The sequence below is a fragment of the Callorhinus ursinus genome, unplaced genomic scaffold (assembly GCF_003265705.2).
Source record: "Callorhinus ursinus isolate GAN/ISIS: 27379988/994484 unplaced genomic scaffold, GSC_fseal_2.0 scaffold19, whole genome shotgun sequence".
NCBI lineage: Eukaryota > Metazoa > Chordata > Mammalia > Carnivora > Otariidae > Callorhinus > Callorhinus ursinus.
This window is the reverse complement of record NW_027397081.1, coordinates 22,163,534-22,185,082: the sequence shown is the minus strand read 5'-3', so window position 1 is coordinate 22,185,082 and position 21,549 is coordinate 22,163,534. Positions and strand designations below refer to the sequence as shown.

Genomic DNA, 21,549 nt, shown 5'->3' with positions numbered 1-21,549 from the left:
GGCCCTGCGGACGCACAGTCATAGTCCAGTGGAGTCCAGAGGAGGCATTTCCGCAAAACCTAAAGGTCACATAGGTGTCCACAAGTCAGAAAAGAAGGGGACAGGCATTCTGGGAAGAGAGAGCAGCCCCTCCCCCCACCTTCTAGGGATGTGAGGGTAACTACACAAAGGGCTAACTCTGGGGAGAGAACCTAGCTCAGTGGCTGACACCCAGGAGGTTCGTAATCATTTCTCTTGTTAAGTGGGACGTTAGTGAAAAGATGAGGAAACTCTGAGGAGCGTCCTTCTTCATTCCAGACCACCCCCCGCCCCTCTCCCCCCCCAACCCAGTCTTGTACGGTGTCACAAATTACCTGCCCCACATGGCCTTCTGGGCAGATCTGATAAGGTCATTCAAGGCCACTGTCAGCAGGAGACACTGGGGCTCTTTCTGTGTTGTTTCTCCCACATTACATATTAGCATCTGACTTGAGCTTTTTTTTCCCCCAGCTTTATTGAGGTATAATAGACATTATATAAACATTGTGTAAGTTTAAGATATACAATGTATGATCTGATGCATTTAGTATATTAGGAAAGGATTATTACCACTGCGTTAGCGAACACCTCCAACTGATCACGTACATAATGGCCATTTCTTTTCTTTTTTTTTTTTTAAGATTTTTTTTTAAAGACTTACTTATTTATTTTACAGAGAGAGAGACCGCGAGAGAGGGAATATAAGCAGAGGGAGTGGGAGAGGGAGAAACAGGCCTCCTGCCAAGCAAGGAGCCCAATGTGGGGCTCGATCCCAGGACCCTGGGATCATGACCTGAGCTGGAGGCAGACGCTTACCGACTGAGCCACCCAGGCGCCCTGCCATTTCTTTTTTGTGGGAAGAATATGTAAGATCTTCTCTCTTAGCACCATTCAAATATAGAATACAGTATTATTAGTTATAATCACCATGCTGTACATGAGATCCCCAGAAGCTGTTAATAACTGGAAGTTTGTCCCCTTTGACCAGTATCTCCCCCTTGTCTCCCACCTCAGGCCCCTGGTAACAATCACTCTACCACCTCTTTCTCTGAGTTTGGCTTTTTTTAGATTCCACAGATAAGTGATACCATACAGGATTTGTCTTTCTCTGTCTGACTTATTTCACTTGAGCATAATTACCCTCCAGTTTCATCCAAGTTTCATCCTGTCGAAAATGGCAGGATTTCCTTCTTTCTCGTGGCTGAATAATATTCCACTATATATATATATATAATCTTCTTTCTCTGTATCTAAAACATATGAAGAATTCATACAACTCAATAGAAAAAAAAATTTAATGGCCAGAGAACCTGAATAGACAGCTTTCTAAAGAAGACATACAGAGGCACCTGGGTGGGTCATTTGGTTAAGGGACCAACTCTTTTAATTTTTTATTGTTATGTTAATCACCATACATTACATCATTAGTTTTTGGTGCAGTGTTCCATGATTCATTGTTTGTGCATAACACCCAGTGCTCCATGCAGAACGTGCCCTCTTTAATACCCATCACCAGGCTAACCCATCCCCCTACCCCCTCCCCTCTAGAAACCTCAGTTTGTTTTTCAGAGTCCATCATCTCTCCTGGTTCGTCTCCCCCTCTGACTTACTCCCCTTCATTCTTCCTCTCCTGCTATCTTCTTTTTCTTTTTTCTTAAAATATGTTGAAGGGACCAACTCTTGGTCTCAGTTCAGGGTCATGAGTTCAAGCTCCGTGCTGGGCTCCACGCTGGGTGTGGAGCTTACTTAAACAAGCATACAGATGGCCAACGGGCGTGGGAAAAGGTGCTCAACATCACTGATCATCAGGGAAATGCGAACCAAAACCACCATGAGATATCCCCTCACACCAATTAGAATGGCTGTCATCCCAAAGACAAGAGATAACAAGTGTTGACAAGGGTGTGGAGAAAAGAACCCTCACGCACTGTTGGTGGGAATGCAAACTGGAATGCAGTGGGAATGCAACCACTCTGGAAAACAGCATGGCGGTTCCTCAAAAAATTAAAAATAGAGCTACTGTACAATCCAGCAATTGCACTTCTGGGTGTATATCCAAAGGAATTTCAACCAGGATCTCATAGAGACATCTGTACTCTCGGGTTCATTGCAGCATTACTCACAACAACCAAGACATGGAAACAACCTAAGTGTCTGCCAAAGGATGATAGGATAAAGAAAATGTGACCTATATACAGTGGAATATTACTCAGCATGAGAAAGAAGGAAATCCTAATATTTACACGGAACCACAAAAGACCCTGGATAGCTAGAGTAATCCTGAGAAAGAAGATAGCCAGAGACATCATACTTCCTAATTTCAAACTATACTCCAAAGCTGTAGTGATCAAAACAGTATGGTCCTGGTATAAAAATGCATACCTAGATCATGGAACAGAATAGAGAGCCCAGAAATAAACCCGTGCATATACAGTCAACTGATACTTTACAAGGGAGCCAAGGAAACTCAATGGGGAAAGGATAGGTCTTCAATAAGTGATGCTGGGAAAACTGGATAAACACGGGCAGAAAAATGAAATTGGACCCTCATTTATACCACTCACGGAAATGAACTCAAAATGGATTAAATACTTAAACACAAGACTTGAAGCCCTAAAACTCCTAGAAGAAAACACAGGGGAAAAGCTCCTTACCATTGTCTTGACAACAGTTTCCTGGGTATGACACCAAAACACAAGTAACAAAAGCCAAAACACATTAAGTAGGACTACATAACGAAGGAAGCCATCAACAAAATGAGAAGGCAAACTACAGAATGGGAGAAAATGTTTGCAAGTCATATATTTGATTGAGCTTTCTTGACCCTCTGCCTTGACTCATGGGAACAACCCATTTAACAGGAGAGAAAGCTGTGGGCCTTCTCGGCACCATTCACCTTCTTGCGGAACTGGCTCACGGTTACCACTATGAGCACCTGCTATGTCCAGCTCTGTTCGAACATTCTGTCCTTCAGTCCTGCACTATGCGAGGCCCATTTAGCTCCACTTTACAGATGAGGAAGCTGGAGCTCGGGAAGGTTTAGAAACTTGTCCAAGGTCACCCTGTCACACAGTTCCCGGCTCCGTGTGACAGCAAAGACTGTGCTCTTTCCTCTCCCCACACGCGTTGCTCCCCTGGGGCTGGAGACGCAAGGGTTGGGTGGCCCCGAACACTAGCAAACACTGGCTGTGGGGGTAATCAGTCAGATGGGAAGTCCCTCCCTGCCCTGGTGAAGCAGAGCACACAAGAGGGAGCATCATCTCCTCTGTGCCAACTACCCAAGCTCTTCTCCTGAGGGGTTGTGTTCTGATACAGAGCACTCTAGTGCCAAAACCACCCCCTACCCCCATCTCAATAGTGATGGGAAAAAGGGGACACTCAGAGAAGAGGCCATGCCCCCACCTCCTATAAGTACCACCCCTGCAGTGGACACCATGATGGACCAGCCTGATGCCTCTTCCCACTTCTAGACAAGAGGGCAGGAGGACTCATTCCCTAGCTGCCAGAATGTCAGAGATGGCTGGCTCTGCTGAGTCCCTCTATGGGGATCACCTGTGGCTAAAGGGAGGGAGCCCCCTTCCAATGACTGGCCCCCAAGAGTATAAGGCCTGCCCAGTGTCCCAGAAGAGGACCACCCGAAGAGCCATCCCAGAGCCCCAGCTCCCGCAGGATCTGCTGAGACCTTCATGGTGCTGCCATCACCGCTCAGATGGCCCCTCTGGCCAATCTTGCCTCCTTTGCTCCCATCAGGGGCTGGTTCGGAGAGGGTTCCTCACTAAACGTCCTCAGATCTCTATCTCAGAGTGGGCTTGCAGGACCCCAACCCACAAAAACCCCCTTCCCTCGAGCCCCCCACAGGCCGCACACAGCCCAATTTCTCCGAGCCATGGCCTGGAGTCACAAAGAGGCAACAGACTTTTTATGTCTTCATGGCAGTATCCCGAAAGATTGTGAACAGTCACCCATAAAATGTACCCCCTCTATAGAAAATGAAATGCAACGCTCACCAACTTCAGAGGAGAAACGTGGTGTCTCTCTCTCTCTCTGAAAAAACGAGGAAGATAGGAGATTTCAAAAACATCCATAGTGCTAAACTATAGTTGAGCATTAAAACATCTTTTTATAATGAATTCTAAAGGCGTTGCCCTTTTTCAGATTTAGAGGCTTGTGCTTTTTCAAAACAGGCTCAGATCAGAAAAAAAGACTTTGACTTTTTTCCTCTTAGGATTCTGGCAAATAGCGGATTTGGTAAATTTGCATAAAGTTGAAAGGTATATTTCGTGGTTTCCTGGGATGCCCTGGGATGAATTTTTGTGACAAGAGACCTAGAGAAAGCACTTTGCTTTTCTCCTTGCTTGGCACACTGCCATCTGGTTGCACCGGCCTCAGTGGCAAGGGACAGCGTCTTTTCTCTCCTCGCTTTCATCTCTTTCCTGAGCAGGTGGCTTGCACGTCTTGGTTCCGTCTCTTTTGCCCTTTGCCTGTCTGTCCCTATTTGTCCCCCTCCCTGGACTTCTCTGTCCCTGTCACTTCTCGTCTCCCCCCCCAGCCTTCCCCTGGCTGACCCAACCAACGGTGACATGGAACACCAGGCACGTTTTCATCATGCCAAAGCGGCATTCCGAATCTCTCATTTTAAAAGCCAATCATTGGAATTTCTTCTGTTGATTCTGTAAATCCCTTAATGAGATGACCCTTTCTCCAGCGCCCCTCTATTTCTGTAATTACTTCTGAGGCTCCAGGCCCTGGTAAGGGAGTTTTCCTCGCGGCCTCATTTCCCTCCTTAGTGAAAGCCACACAGCCCCTCGAGAAGGTTGATTTGCCAGATGGAAGTCCATAGCAAAACCAACCGTATCAGTTCTGCTTTCTATTTATGGGACCAACTTGGACACTCCTGAGTCCCACCAGCCTTTTGCTGGGTCAGGATGGCTGCCTTGGAGCTAGGAAGGGGACAGAAGACAAAGAGAGAGTGCTCATCCACAAGCAGCCACACAGCACTAAGCTTAGGAGTGGGCCACTGGACTCTCAGGGGCCTGAGCCAGATTCCTGGTTCCCCCACTTGTGTGTGGCATAACTGGTGCCAAGTGAATTGGCCTCTGTGCCTCGGTTTTCCCATCTGTACAATAAGGATACTCAAGGCCCCACAGCATGAGGCTGCTGTGAGGTTTAAACCATGGAAATGGCAGCCCATGCGGCCATGATAGGTTTCTCCCCCAGACCCAGCCATGGTGAGCAGGTGAACCCCAACATCAAGTCAAGGTCAGAACTAGCTGGAGGACTTTGCCAGACCCGGGGAGGCAGCCACACACCTGTGTTTCCTGCAAACACGTGGAGAAGGGGGACTCACCTTGCCCTGTGAGCTGGGGAAGGAGCAAGTCCCTTCCGTGGCAGGACGACCCACATCCCAGGTGGCCCAAGGAAGACACCCACACCCTTGGCTTGCCTTCCCCTCCTACCCCTGCCTGTGCCCAACGGTCCTATGATGCACTCCCCGACTGCACACTGTTCCCTGTGCAGCTGCTCTCATGGGGCGCCCTTTCCCTGGCGGCTTCTCCCCCTGGCCACCACAGGGGCTACCTCACGCCTGTCACGCTGGCTGTTCACTCGCCGGTCCCACAGCAGCTACCATCACCCAGTGCCAGGCAGTCCTGTGGACATGCACACACACGCTCACACACCGTCATAGACGCGCACAAACACACACACACACACACACACACACGCACACACACGCCTCTCTGCACGGAGCCTGCTGTGTGCTGCCCTCCCCACCAGCCTTCTCTCCCTCTGTTCTTATTACACCCTGGGACTTATTTTTCTGCTCAGTATTAATGAAACATCCGTCTCCTTGCAAATAGCCCCTCACTAATGAGATGGCTCAGACCTTCTTGCAGGGTTTAATTTGAAATCAACAGAAAGCTTACCCTTCCTAATTTGAGGGGGAAACACGTGACTTGGTTTGACTCAGCCCCAGCCAGCATCTGTCTCCCCTGGCCTTACCCCATCACGGTAGTCCCTGCCTGCTAGACGGTCCCCTGCCCATCCCATCTGTGTCCCCTGGCCTTACCCCATCACGGTAGTCCCTGCCTGCTAGATGGTCCCCTGCCCATCACATCTGTCTCTGTGGGCCTCTTGGCCTCTAACCACCTCCTCATCACTGTGCTTTCGCCAGGGGGCAAGGTGCTGACCATGACATCTAGGGAGGCTGAGGCCAGGGGCACAGAGCAAGTACAGAACAAGGGATTGAAACAAGCTGTTTCCTGTGCAGTATTCTCTCTCTGTTTCCATGTGGACGTCCTTACTGAACAAGGACAATATCATGAGCTATAGATAGCAGTACTGTGTTCTTAACACCATGCCAAGCTTTGAAACAAGGCACTTGTATTAACTCATTTAAGCAGCACGATGGCCCAATGAAACAGATACTATAATATCTATGACATAGACAATATCTTGCAAAGAGAATTAAGCGGTTTGCCCCCAGTCATGCAGCCAAGACCTGGGAGCCAGGAGCCCAGCCAAGCACTCTGTCTCCCTTCTTATCCCCTGCCCATCCGGAGCCCCAAGGGAGAGATGGGCTTCCCAGTGTCCTGAGCCTTTGCAGGTCACTGGAGTCAGGGGACCTCTGAGAGGAGCTCATGCCTCAGTTTGCACATTTCTAAAATATGCATAATTGTATCTACCTTATGCAGGGTTGTTGTGAGGCTTGAATGATTACATCTAAATTACCAGAAGAGTTCTAGAAGTATTGTAAGTTCTGGAAGGATTGTAAGCCCTATATCAATCAGCATCAGCTATTACCCATTATTTTTATTGTTTTCTTATTATGGTGTCTAAGGTTATGTGTTAGGTGGTAGGGAAAATGCACAAGGTGTCAAGACTCCTACTCTGGAGTGGTAGGGGGCCTGAAACAGGTCCACAGATAAATGTAATGCAGACTGCGGTGAGCGCCAGCGGAAAAGGCACAAGCTCGGTGCTAGTGGGAAGGGGGAAATTTGCTTCCGACACAGCCAGGTCAGGCAAGGCACCAGTCAATAAGTATTTTTTTTAATATTTTATTTATTTATTTATTTGAGAGAGTGAGAGAGAGAGAGACAGCAAGCATAAGCAGGGGAAGAGGCAGAGGGAGAAGCAGACTCCCGGCTGACCAGAGAGTCTGATGTGGGGCTCGATACCAGGACCCTGAGATGATGACCTGGGCCAAAGGCAGACTCTTAACTGCCTAGTCACCCAGATGTCCCACCAGTGAACAAGTATTGACCGAGTTCTCACTATGGGCTGGATACTAAACCCAGGGATGGAAAAAAGAACCTAATAAGGACTGGCCTTAAGGACCTCACAGCTATTGGGGCAGCCAACAGCCATGGCTCATGGAGGTGGCATATGGCCCTAGGAAGTCAGGAGGGGACTTCTTAAAGGAGATGACAATAACCCGAGCCTTCGAGAATGACCAAGAGTTAACAAGGCAAAGGTAGCCTTTGAGCTGATTGGAGGGAGGTTGGAATTACAGCCATTTAAGACTTAAGAGTAGGGACATTTCCTTCCAGTGGGAGCTTCACAAGCAAAAGCATGTCATAGAGAGGTGAATGGACCAGTCCAACTAAAGCATGAGAGAAGTGGCTGGAAAGGCAAGGTCTAATTTGGACAGTCTTGTAGGAGCAAGCCAGACAGTCGCTAACTGAGTTATATCAGTTAGCTTCCTCTGTGCAACCAACCACCCCAAACTTCAGGATTTAGTGAGTCAGCAGTGTGGATGAGCTCAGCTGAGATGGCTCGTCTCTGCACCACATGGGGTCAGCTGGGCTCATCCATGCCTTGGTAACCACTTAGCAGTAGTGGCTTCACCTTCATGGCCACAGAATGTGGGGGGGACAGGAGGGAGGAGAAGCCAAGCCAGGCAGAGCAGCATGGGATCACCCTGTGGGGGGCATCAGGGTCCTCACCCAGAGCTTGGTGACCTCTACTTTCCCAAGGAGACAGAGCACCAGACTTCTAAGCCCCAAGCACTCTGCCCATCATCTTTCATGGGAATGAGCCCCATCTGCTTGGAGAACCAATAATGTATCCCATCCATACAACGTTGGACGGTTTATAAAGTACTATGCCACACGCACTTTGATCCTGGCAACTACACAGCGAATCTGGTTTTATGATAGTCCCTATTTTACAGATGAGGAAACTGAAGCCCAGAGAGACTAAGCAACTTGCCCAGGACCACAAGCTAATAAATAAGGGACCCAGGGGTGCCTGGGTGGCTCAGTCGGTTAAGCGACCGCCTTTGGCTCAGGTCATGATCCCAGGGTCCTGGGATCGAGCCCCACATCGGGTTCCCTGCTCAGCGGGAAGCCTGCTTCTCCCTCTCCCACTCCCCCTTCTTGTGTTCCCTCTCTCGCTGTCTCTCTCTCTCTCTCTCTCTCTCTCTCTGTCAATTAAATAAATAAAATCTTTAAAAAATAAAAATAAAAAATAAGGGACCCAGGATTTGAACCCAAACTGCTTGACCTTCAAGTTAGCCAAACAAAGGCAGAGGGACAATTGGGGAAGAGTGACTTATTCCAAGAATTGCAGGTCATTCTTATCCACAAGAGGAATTTGAGTTAAAAAGGGGTGGAAAATGAGGCTGGAGAGGTGGGCAGGAGCCAAGAAGTTCAAACTTTGTCCAGTTGGCAGTAGGGGACCTTTGAATGTGTATTGGTTTTTTTTGTTGTTGTTGTTTTTTTAGATTTTTATTTATTTATCTGACAAAGAGAGAGAGCACAAGCAGGGGGAGCAGCAGAGGGAGAGGGAGAAGCAGGGACCCCAATGAGACGAGAACCCGACTCAGGGCTCGATCCCAGGACCCTGGGATCATGACCTGAGCTGAAGGCAGACCCTTAACCGACTGAGCCACCTAGACGCCCCTCTTTGAGTGATTTTAAACAAAGGAATGCTAGATATTCAGCAAATGGCAAGTGAATAGATGGGCGAATGGGGTGGATGACCAGACATTTATAATGATCACTCTGGGGATGGTGTGGAGCATGGGGAGAGGGGTTAGGTATTATAATCCAAGCAAGAAATGCTGAGGGCCTGACCCAGGAAGACTGTGGGGAATGGAAAGGGAGAAACAGATGTGAAAGGTATGTCAGAGAATTCAGCAGGACGGTTAGCAATGCAGGATGAAGGAGAGTAGAATCCAGAAAGACTTGCAGATTTCTGGCTTCGCTAATTAAATGGTGGTGCCATTCCCCAGAGTGGGGACCATGCATTTGGGCAATTTGTCTGTACACAGTGATGTGCTTCTCCATAGACAGTGCGTAGAATGGCACGGGCCAGGCAAGAGCAAACACTTGGCAAGACCAACAATTAAGGGTGGGAAAAAGACAGAAAGTAACATCCAGGAAGGACAGGAGAAATCCAGAAGAGAATCCCAGAGGCCAATTTATGATCTAGCTATTCCCCACCTGGTGTCATTTCCTTCTTAGTACTCATCATCATTATATTCTATCAAAACCCAACATTATGTTACATAGTCATTTACATTTACTGTCTGGCTCTCCACTAGGGCAGGAGCTCTGAATCCCCAGTGCTTCACACTGGGCCTAGCACCTAGTGGGTGCTCAGTACAAATTTTCTAAATGAAAGTTGAACTCGCACTGAGAAGCAGTCCTGCAAACACCCACACATCCCAGTCCTGTGTCGACATTCTGAGGTTCTGTGCTTTGGCCATGAGGTGGTGCATCACCAGGAGTGAGGAAACGGGAGGCTGGGGTTACCCGTAGCCCAGAACCTGACAACAGGGCACAATGACAAAAGTGAGCAGTGAGTGGATCTGAACCGCAAAATCATTCATCCACTCCCTATCCGACCCCTCTCAAGCACCAACTGCAAGCCAAGCCTATGCTTCCGAGAGCCCTCTGAAATTGGGCTGGGGAGGGGAGCCCACAGGCAGAGGCAGAGTCTGTCCTGCATCAGCATGGGGATGTAGGACCGTGATGAGGGCAGAAGGGTTGGTGGAAAGGGCTCTGAAGGGTTACCGCAGCTTCCCGGGTAGGTCTGTAGGCTGACTCTAGTGGATAATGTTATAGGGTCAAACAAACCAGGATCTAAATTCCAACCATATCACTTATCTGCTGTGTGGCCTTAGCCAAGTTATTTGCCCTCTCTGAACCTGTATCCTGCTCTACAATATGGAGATCCCAATAGTACCTGTTCCGAAGGGTAATGAGGATAAAAGGGCCTTTGGCGCAGTGTCTTGCACATGGTACCCAAACTAAATATTGTTCTTAAAAATTGGACATAATAACCAATATTTGCATAAGCCTTTACAAAGTGCTCTCTGCATTCTTCATATCATAAAAGTAACCTTCATAATCATCCTGCAGGTATCTTTATTACCCCACTTTCCAGATAAGCGGACGGGGGTTGTGAGATTAGGTAACTTGGCTGCCGTCATGCAGCTTGTAAAGTAATGGACTCAAGCCAGGTTCAGCTCAGCAAACATATCTGGGGTATCCCCTGTGAGGCAGGTGCTAGGCCAGGTGATAGGGATCCAGGATGGGTGAGGTGGCAGTCTAGGGGAGAGACAAGCATCTGCAGATCTCTTCCATAGACTAGGTTAGCTACCGAGACAGAAGGATGCCCAGGATGCTATGGGCTCATAGACAAAGCAGGAGATTCCTCAGGGACCGGACAACCCCTTAGCAGTGTCTTGAAGGCTGGGTCAGAGTGACCCCAGAGAAGATGGGGAATTCCAGAGAAGAACTCCAGCATTCCAAGTCCAAGAAATGCCCTGGGCAAAGGAACCAACCTGCTGTAGAACATGTTCATGCTGAGCCCTGACATTAATCCCAGTTTCCAGCAAGCAGCGTACACCCTCTCTCTGACTTAAGTCCCAGGAAATCGCGGAGGGAGCCGGGTGCCAACAAAGGGACAAAGGCCCCCTGTGTGCTCTCATTGTCCAATGAGCTTCTCCTTCAAACCACTCATCAGTTTGTAATTATTCTAGGAGCCCTCCAGAGCAGTCCTCCTCACACTGATGTGCACACAAATTATCCAGGGTCTTTGTTCAATGCCGATTCTGATTCAGAATGGTCCTGGGGTAGCGCCCAAGTGTCTGCATTTCCAAGCAAGCTCCCCAGTGATGTGGATGCTGCAGGTGCATCCTGGGCACGTGCTTTGAGTCATAAAGGTCTCCCCATCAGCTCCCAGAGGGCAGGCCATGTTTGGTATTCCTCAACCACTACACGCTCAGGTGGTGACATGGAAGGAGGCTGAAGAGAAGGAAGGGAGGGATGAAGGCCGTCGGGAAGAAGGGAGGGATGGAGGGAATGCTGAGTGCTGGCTGGCCTACAGTCCTGAAGCTCGAGCCAGGGAAGTGCTGGTTATGGGCAGCCTGGAGGCCCGGGGGATCGTCCCTCTGTGGGGTCAGCGTTGGCACTCCCAGCATGAACTAAGCCCACGCTGCACCCCAGCCAGGTCCCTGGGGCCTGGGGCTGAACACCAATACGTAAAAACAAGGAAGAGCAGTGTCAGCAGCCAACTTCTTCCTGCTGTCTGCCAAGTGTCTCTGGTCTGTCACGGTGCTCAGCCTGCAGCCTTCTCGCCAGCCTGTGAGCCTGTGAACTGAGCTGGGCTCCCTCTCCCACCAGCAGGAATGGTGCTACCTCAAAAACAGGCTAAGAACCACCCCCACTCTCACCCCAAGCCCTCCCAGCCCAGGCTGCCCTCTCCAGAAATGGCAGGAAGCAACCAGTCCCCCAGGGTCACACCATAGAGTTTCTGCACTGCTGTCCCAGGGAGGGCTAACAGGCTCCCCATCTTTGCCACCCCCCAACACTCACTCATCCACCACCCCCACCTCTACCCCCACCACACACGCACACGCACGCGCACACACACACACACACACACACACACAAAGTAAAAAGTGCTGACCCCAGACATCAGTGCCCATGACAGAACCCCCCCCAACCCAGCCAGCTTCGGTTTATTTACTCAACAAATGCTTGAGCTCCTACTAGACACCAGGCACTGATCCAGACACGGAAATTCTGCATTGACCAAGACGGACAAGGTCTTTCTCTGTGGTCAGGAAGCCTCTTTTGTAATAAGAGGAGACAAACAATAAATGAACACGGTGAGAAAGAGAATGAAGTGGGGGGAGCTCGCAGAGAAGAATGGCGGGGGAGCTGGTCTACAGGGTGGCCAGGCCTCGCTGAGGACGTGATGTTTCAGCTGCACCCTCCTTGACAGGAAGAAGCCAGCAGGACAAGGTTACAGAATAGAGATTCCAGGCGGAGAAGAGCCAGGGCCAGGCCTGGGCCAGGGGGTCAGCTTGGCTTGTTCGGCAAACAGAAAGGCGGTGGGCAGGGCATGGTGGGTGAGGGGTGGGGGGAAGTCAGTCAAGAGGCAGCCCAAGGCTGAAGGTGTAAGCAACAGAGAGGAGCGTCTGTGAGGTGCTCTGCCATGCCGTTGGGGGAGGGAAGGTGGCCTGACTGACCTCCTGCTCTTCTCCCAGCAGCCACCAGGCAGCACGACCCTCCGCGTCCCTGCTGCTGGCCTTTGTCGGCTGATGTGCCCCATCAACCTTCTGTGGAAACCAGCCCTCTGGGCTGACAGACCCTCTGAGGAACCCCAGAAGCCCGGCCAGGGACCCACTTAGGTGACCCGCTGGATTTTGGAGGAAGTGCCGCCCACAGTGCTGCCCGGCCAAGGGAATTTTCCCAGCCTGTTCTGGCAAGGTTGGCCAACCGAGCAAACCAAGACCACTGAGTCAAATGAGCTTGACACTGTATAGTCACTGGGCAGCCTTCCAGTGAGCAATTCCAGAATAGGGCAGGAACCCTCCGACCCCAGCTCCACTCTGCCCTCTGTCCGGCCCGTGTGCTGTGGGAAGGACAGTCAGATGGTCACCCCAGTGTATGCTTTAGTCCAGAAGCTCAAGGCCTTCTGATCATGGGACCCGTTCTTAGAGATAGGGGTGGGGCTGGGTGGTGTTACATCAGCTTTTCCCCACAGAATCTCTTATTTCCTAAGAGGGTGTAAAGAAGCTCAGTACATAAAACAGACGAAAGCTTTGCCTCCCTGATGGAGCCAGGACACGCCTCCCAAGCCCATCCCCATCTTTCTTTGCCCTCACTTCCTGGTAGCTCTAGGCAGTGCTTGTGCACTCTGGCCTCAGTTTCCTTCTTTGTCAATGCGCAACTCGACTCAGTCTCCCTACCTCAGCTGGCCGCTCAAGTCCACTCGCCCTTGGCAGCAGAGCTCTGAGAAAAGTCATCAAGGGCCCCTCCCACGCAGGGAGAAACGGGTGCCCGAGTTGCACACCCACGCGCGTGGCAGGGTCTGCAGCGCAGAGCAGGAGGGCAGCCCCCCAGCTGCCCGCCGGCATCCTGCATGACAGGCGAGCAAACTGCGAGAACCAAGCACCCCCACAATTGTGGGGCAGTAATTGGCACCACGTGTCCCTTCGGCAAGCAGTGCCCGAGGAGCAGGCCCCCGTCTGAGGCAGAGTTGTGGCCTCCCGGGCCGATGGCGGGCTCTGGGGCCCGGCTCTGCCTGGGGTGCACTCAGGGCTTCCTTGGGCCTCGGTCACCCAACAGTTAATGCATTTCCTCTTGACTGACAACCAGCACAACACCAAAACAGTCAACTATTTTTATCTCCGGATTAATCACAAAAGGCTAACGCTTCCACCTTCCCTGTGATTAAAAATTAGGAGACCAAACTCTATAGTGGTTCAGGATAATAACCAATCCTGTGAGGGCGATGTATGAATAATGCATCTCCGGGCTCCGGCGGCTGGCGCCTCCCCCCCCCCCACCCCACCCCACACCCAGCAGCCCCAGCTCTGGGCCCGGTCTGAATGGAGAGGTAATGAGTTGCCCCCTTCCATCCGCGCTACAGCTGCCAAGAGCGACTGTTGATTTCAATTCAGCCTCCTGGCCCCCAAACATCCTCCCTCCTCACCCACTCCCACCCTGCACATCCCAGCCCCATCCGCACCCCCTCCTACCCCATCTGGTGTGCAGCGAGGCGAAGGCCAATCAATAATGCATAGCTACATGAATAACCGCATGATAACCACTTATTTAGGAAGATATAATCAGGACCCATTCTGAGGATGGATGTTTGTGTGTGTGAGCGTGCACGCGCGCCTGGGTACTCATGAAGCAGCGTCCCACTCTCCTCTCCCGTCCTCCGTGCTCCCTCTAATCCAATTTTCCAAAACACAGGACTAGAACCGCAAGCAGGAAACTTGGCCCCTCACTGTATTTGGTTTTTAGAAAGACCTCCTCGAGCTCTACGCTGTGATCACAGTGTGCTATGCGCCTGAGCAAAGGCCCAGGGACAGTTGGTTCTCAAACCTGCTCACGCACTGGAACCTCCCGAGGCTTGGGGTCCACCTCCGGAGATTGGAATTTAGTTGGTTAGGGTGCGGCCTGCCAACGGGATTTTTAAGGTCTCCCCCAGAGTCTTGTACTATGCAGCCAAGGTTGGAAACCACTGTCTCGGACCCAAGAAATGTCAGTGCCAGAAGGAACTGTCCAGATCTCCTGTTGTCCTTTCATATTTTGTGCCTGGGGAAATAAAACCAGGAGGAGGGACAGCCTGCCCCAATTCACCTTCTGATTTAGGGCACTTTCCTCAAGACCACAGCCCCTGGCTCTTCACTGGGGAGTCCCGGAGACAAGGATGGCCTGGTGTTTCTTCTATTCCTGGAGCTTCGAATGGTTCTTTCCAACTTCTCTGGCTCTCAGGCTCAGCCAGAGCGCCTCCATCCTGGACACCTACTGGAAAGAAAGCTGCCACCACAGAATAAAGGGGGGCAAGAGCCCCAGCCCCGGCCCTCCCTGCTGGAAGGGGCCCAGCATTGCATAGAGCTAAAATTCCCCTCATCAGCAACTGTCACACCCACCCCCCATTTGTGGAAAGCCCTCATTAGCCTCCCTTTTGCTCTCCGGCCACACCAGCACCAAGGAGGCCTCTGGCACTAATGAGGGAGTTTGGGGTGGGCGGGGGTGGGGGAGTTGTCCTGATCATCCAGCCCGCAACCAACATCTGCCTGAGCCCAGAGCCCCCTGGGGAGGCTGGGCAGGGTTGGATGAGGCCAACTGCCTCTCTGGGCCAGGATCTCCGGTGGAGTTCTGGGGCTGTTGATAGAATCTTGGAAACCCCGAGGGTTTGTTTTTCCTCAGAAAATAGAAACTTGGGGGCTGGCACTCACTGGGCTATAGTTCTGAACCAGGCCTCCTCCAGGCCAGGAAGGAAGCGGGCACAGCCACAAGCTGAAGGTGCTGCTTTGGGTGTTTACCTGGCCCCAGAGCCTCCTGGAGTCTCCTGGGTGCACTAGGAGAGTGGCAGATAGGGGAAGGCCCTGGGAAGGGGAGGGAGTCAGGCAGGTTGTGGGCACGAGGTCCTGGGGGGAAGAGGGTGGAAGGCACAGCCTGCTGGACCAGGACCAGCCTGGCACCACTGTCTGTCCGTCTTCCCTGATCCCCCAGGGCAGAAGCTTGCATGGGGCCTGGATGGAAGCAAGGACTTTCTCTGGCAATTGGGCAAAGAAGGCCTTTTGTGCTAAGACCCCAACCCATCATCACCTGATTTCCCCTTCATCCATTCGCTCAGCAAACATGCAGCTAGCTCAGCCCTCTTCAAGCCTCAGAACTGACTGACGCAGCCCCTCCTGAGGGGCCGGGGAGGGGGTGGGGGGAGAAGCCCAGGGACTTCCCAAGTGGTCTCCAGGGAGCCCTTCCCCTTCTGCGGTTTGTCCGTTTGTCTAAGGAGGAGAGGCGGGAGCCGCAGAGGCCTGAGACCCCCCCCCCCATGTGTCCCTAAGCACCAACATCAGAAGAGGCTCTGTGACCTTAGGCCAGTCATTAAACTTCTCTGGGCCTCTCCTCCAGGTGATGGTCATCTATCATCATAAGTGCCCATCCTACATCCCAGGGTCGTCAAGAGGATCAAAGGGGTTGACTCCAGTGGACTTGGCAAATGTTTATGGAGTGTCCGCCAGGGACCGGGCCCTGTGCTGGGCTGGGTGAGAGATGCAGCCGCTGCAGAGACATCTTCCCCACGTTGGCATGCCCCATCTCTCAGGAGCCACGAGTCTCTGATCACCCCTCTGTGAAATGCCACGGGAGAAGTGGGCAGCAGAGATTCATCCTAGCTCTGAGATGAGGCAGTTGGAGCCGTTCTGGGAGAATCAAGTTCCTAGGAGGTGCCAAGGGTCGCACAGCCCTCTGAAACACTGTCTCAGCCTTGCAAGGTTGCCTGCCCCCTGCCCCCTGCCCCTGCAAAGGCAGGGGACTGGCGGTGAGCTGCAGGTGTCAGAGGCCCTGGCTTGCGGCCCTGGCTCTGGCGCCCATTCCCCAGCGACCTTGAGCAAGTCACTTAATCCTGCTGAGCCTCGATTTCCAGAGCTACGTAACTGGGGTAATAATAATGTTTACCTTGCAAGACTGTTGTAAGGATTAAATCAGACAACAGATGTGACAGTGCTTGTTTAAAAAAAAGAGAGAGAAGTTAAAAAGAAAGAAAGTACAGATATTATCTTGGCAGCAGAGCTTTGCTTCCCAGTCTGATCTGTGAAACGGAGCTAATGATGCCTGCCCTGTCCCCTCACAGGCTCATCGTGAGCCTCGGATGAGATGATGGCATGAACATCGGCTGCAAATAAACATGCAGTGCGTATGTCAGGGATTATTGCTGTTTCTGCTATTATTGTTATAATACAAGGGGATTATACATTTTATTAGAGTATGATAATTATTGTTTGTCATCGGCTCCATAAAATCCACCCAGGCCAGCCCACCAGCCTTGCCGGAGGGGACCAGCGCCCTCAGTCTGACCTCTCTACTCCTCTCCCCCCCCTGCCACTCCCGCAGTGCCACCTGATGACCCGGTCATCCTGGGGGGGCCTGTAATCAGCCTGCGGGCCGGGGACCCCCTCAACCTCACCTGCCACGCGGACAACGCCAAGCCTGCGGCCTCCATCATCTGGTTGCGAAAAGGAGAGGTCATCAATGGGGCTACTTACTCCAAGGTGAGGCCTGGGGGCAGGAGGAGGGGCGGAGCCGCGCGGGCAGAGCCCACTTTCCCCAACTCTGCCCTTCTCGTTCTCTGTGTGTGCTTTTTGTCTCTCATTCTTTGTTTCTGGGTCTTTTTCTCTCTCGCTTCATGTCACTTTTTCCCTCTCGCCCTATGTTTCTATTTATCTGACCTTTTCTGTCTCGATGACTGTGTAACTCTGTCTTCCTCTCTTCTTTCCTGGGGTAATTCCTGGGGCTCCCTAAGAATAGAGTAAGGTCGGAGGTGGAGGCTCAAGGACAGAAGTGGCCAGGGCCTAGGGTTGCTAGATAAAATCACCCAGTTAAATTTGAATTTCAATATAAGTATATCCCAAATATTGCATGGGGCATAATTATGTGCCATACTTAGACTAAAAAATTATCCACTATGTATCTGAAATTCAGATTTAACTGAGTGTCCTGGTATTTTTATGTGCTAAATCTGGCCAACTTTCCAGGGCTACCAGGTAAGGCTGTTTAGGTTCTTCCCTGTCCAAGACGCCTGACTCAGGAAGTCCAGCCCATAATCCTTCATCATGCCTTGCACCTGAGATACCTACCTGCAGGGGTGTTTTTCTGTAATTCACACAAGGTGCCATGAGCCGGAAATGCCTTGAACTGGCCCCTGTATTAGTTAGGTTTTTATTTTCTATATTTTATTTCTATAAAATATTCTGTATTTTATTTTTCTATATTTTATGATGCTTTGACATCTCAAAGCCTTGTGAATGAGGAGGGACTGCCACTCCCAGGCTTAGCTAATTCCTAGAGACAGCAAACCACATGCTGAGAACATGCCTTTGGTATGCAAACAATCCTGCATCCAGACCCTCACCACCTCCTTTTAGCCAGCTAGGAGTCCCAGGTGCTAGCCTCCACCCCTAAATCCTCAGGGCCAGGTACTGGATAACTGGAGATCAGTCCTATAGCCTAGAGCTTGTGCAAATTATTCAAACCACCCAATCCTAAAACCTTTCAGCTGCTCACCCTGCTTTGTCCATTCTTTCCCACAAGAACCATGATAAAGGCTTGCACCACGTTTTCCCTGCCTCCCGACCAACCCAGATGCGTACCCTGTGACCCTATGTGGAGCGGGGCTCCCCCTCCTCTAGGGAGCTGTAACAAAGGACCTTCCTCATGGCAGTCATCTCCTGATCTGCTGGCCTCAACCTACCTGAAGAAAAATAAAATCCCAGGTACATGTTAAAGCCGCCCCCACCAGACTCCACTCAAGGAAATTGTAAATAGAGTCCCAGACAGCGTTTATATACCACAGAGTCTTTGAAGATGAACAGGACCATGGAGGATGGCCAGTCTGGTTCCCTTGATCTACAGCTAGAAAGCCAAGGCCTGAAAGAGAAGTGACTGCCCTTCTCAGTTGGTGAGTGGCCCGGACGACAGTCTCGTGGTGCCCAGGGCCATGTCCCTTCCTGTATTCCCTCCCAGTGCAGCTTCAGACGGAGGGGCAGCTGCTGAGAGGTCGAGTCCGGCCCCAGGGCCAACCAGCACGCCCAGGCTCAGACTGGAGGTCCAGGCCTCCAGCACCCCAGCTCTCCTCTCCCTGTGGCTCTCCTTGGCTTCAGAAAGTGGGGAGATGTGTGACCCATTCCCCACCCGCCCCCCACCCCACCACCAGCTCCTCTTCCTGGGTCTTGAAAAGATAAGCAAGGCTTTCATCACCAGTGGAGGGTATGAGGCCAGAATGCTGCTTCTCTGGGGGTGTGTCCTGTCCAAAGCTGACACCTGGCCAAGGAGTCAGCCCCGGGGCTGCTGATCAAGGCCCCACCCGCCTCTGGGCCCTCACCCAGAGTCTGGTGCCAGAACCCCGGACAAATGCCTTCCATCCGGTACAAGTTCACCCCGGTGGGGGACCGGGGTGGGGGAGCACTGAGAAATAAATCCCTCACTCACTCACATCGGGGCTGGAGCCACCCCTGTTGTGTTATGAAATACAAAAATTTGGCAGAGGGACTATATCATCCAGACGAGGATAAAAAGGCAGGCAAGGGGTGCTCCTTCCCCGCTGGGCATCTGTCCAGTCCCTCCTTGAAGTTCGGCCAGCCTGGCCCCTGCCAAGGTTTATGTCCTGCCGAGGACACACCCCCATCTGGTGAACAGAAAGTTCAGAGTCACCCGGCTGCGCCTTGTCCAGGGGTCACCTCGCCCCAGTACGTGGCGTCATCCATGTGGAGAAGGCCCCTCCGAGAGCCTGGCATGGTGCTACAGCAGACCAGGGCAGGAGGCCACGCTAACCCTCTGCACCGCGCCCCCCGACCCCAGCCCTGATCACACTCCTGCAGGGAGACGACCAGCGTGGCAGCACCAGGCCACGAGGGGCTGGGGTTCCAGACCCTGCTCTGTGAACCTCAGGAAAGTCATTCCTTGGGCCTCAGTTTCCTCTTCTGTAAAACAAAGGAGTTGGATCAGACACTCTGTATGAGTAGGCTTGAGTTGCCATAACAAAATGCTACAGACCAGTGGCTTAAACAACAGACATCTGTTTCTCTCAGTTCCGGAGGCTGGAAGGCCAAGATCTAGGTGCCAGTAAGCCTGGTTCCTGGTGAGATCTCTCTTCCTAGCAGACGGCAGCTTCTCTCTGTGTCCCCACATGGCCTTTCTTCTGTGTGTGCAGAGAGACAGATCTCTGGTGTCTCTTCCTCTACTTATAAGGACACCTTAGCGTGCTTATGGCCTCATTTAACCTTAGTCACCTCCTCAAAGGCCCGATAACCATAGATACTCACACTGGGGGTCCGGGCTTCACCATATGAATTTGGGGCGGGGGGCACACAGCTCAGTCCGGAGCAGGTGCCTGCCAGCTCTAACAAGCTACAAACCTACGATGTGGAGCACCCAGAGAAGGGTGGGTGACCCAGCAGTGCTCACGTGGAACCAGCTCTAGGGGCCACCAAGTCCGCCCCTCTGCCTCCCGCTCCTTCCCCGGGACTGCAAGGACCAGTTACAGTGGCACTTCTGATGACCCGAAGGCAGAGCTGCCCCCACAAGCTCTGCTTAGGGTCGGGGGAGGAATGTGAGCAGCTGAAACAGAGACAGAAACAGAGCATTCAAATGCACACACAGTCAAGCAGCACCCAGGCGCCCAGCATCTACAGAAAAGATCGTCTGGGGCAGCCCAGACAGCCCTGAGGTCTGAAGCCCTCAGTATTTGTCACCTGGTGCTGGTGAAGCCCATGGGCCCCGGAGCTGGGCAGCCTCACTTCGAATCCAGGCTCCACCCCCTTCCAGCTCTGTGAAGGTGAGCAAGCAAGCTACCTAACCTTGTGGTGCCTCAGTGTCCCCACCTATACGGTGGGAGCGAGAACAGCGCCTGCCTCAGAGGATAGCTGTAAGGCTCAAAGGAGAAGAGTGCCTGGCTGGCAGGCTCTCTGCCCGGCCCTCGCTTGAGCCTCTCGGACCCCAGGGTGCACCTTGCTCTCCCCTTTCCTAGATGGGAACGTCAGCGTCACTGCAGGGCTCCATCACATATTATGGTAACTTAGGCTCTCTGCCTCAGTTTCCCCAGCTGCAAAACAGGGTGCGGTTAGCCACGGGCGCCCAGGAGGGTTGCTCTGAGACTCGAAAGGAACGATGTACAGAAAGCACCTGGCAGAGAGAGTGCTAGCCAGTCGTGTTAGACCCTCCTCTCAGATCTCCATCCCAGGTCCGCCTCCCTGGAGGTCATCCAGCAGCTCTGGTTTCAGGCAACCTTCTTTCTGCTATCCAGCATGTGGCCAGCAGGGTGGAGGATGGTGTCACTGAGGATGGCCAGGCCCCTTGCCCTGGGAGGAGAATCAGGAAAAAGAAGTGCCCTCTGCCTCCCCACCGCCCCCAGCACAGGCTGTGGTACCTCTACTTGGACACCCTGGTGGCCCGGGTGCTTGGGTGAGCGCCTGGGACTCTCGGCGGGTGTCTGTCTGCGGAAGCAGCGGAGCTGGTGCCAAGGCCTCTCTCCAAGTCCTCTCCTCCTGGATGCCGCCAGTCATATATGTACTTACCTTGAAGCCCGTTACTCTCCAGCCCTACCTGTCTGCTCCCTCCAGCTTCAGGCTGCTGCCTGCCCAAGGGGCCCCCCCCCCCCCCCCCCCCCCGACCAGGAGCCCCCTTAGGGCCCTGTGCTAAGAGGAACTCTGGAACAGCACCCCTTCAGGCTCTCACTGGGGCCCAGCTCCCTCCATGAGCCCCTTCCGCCGTGTATTCTCTTCTAGCAGTCATCCCAGCACCCCCTCCATGTTTCTCTTAGGGGCCTAGAGTCTCCACGCAGCAAGGCAGTTGCCACCCATCTTGGCCTTCTTTGTGAAGGGCATCCGTTCTCACCCAGGGCACAAGCCTGGGGTCCCCGAGGATGCAGGGTCTGGGGCAAATGGCCTTGTGGTTCTCCACCTTCCCTTACAGCCCCCATTCGAGCCACGTGACAAGAGGCCTTAATGGATCCTCCCCCCCCCACTCCTGCCCCAGGCAGCTATAAAAAGGGGAAGAAGAG

The 21,549-nt window shown here is 52.3% G+C and overlaps 1 protein-coding gene across 4 annotated transcripts in view; it reads left to right on the top strand.

The window, feature by feature from the left end:
- The window catches only part of KIRREL3 (kirre like nephrin family adhesion molecule 3), a 541,225-nt gene that overhangs the window by 480,719 nt on the left and 38,957 nt on the right, over window positions 1-21,549 (top strand). For all 4 annotated transcript variants that reach the window (XM_073903960.1, XM_073903961.1, XM_073903959.1 and 1 more), the window contains exon 6: window positions 16,887-17,044. In XM_073903960.1, the coding sequence (XP_073760061.1) occupies window positions 16,887-17,044 (158 nt within the window). The remainder of the gene's footprint in view (window positions 1-16,886; window positions 17,045-21,549) is intronic.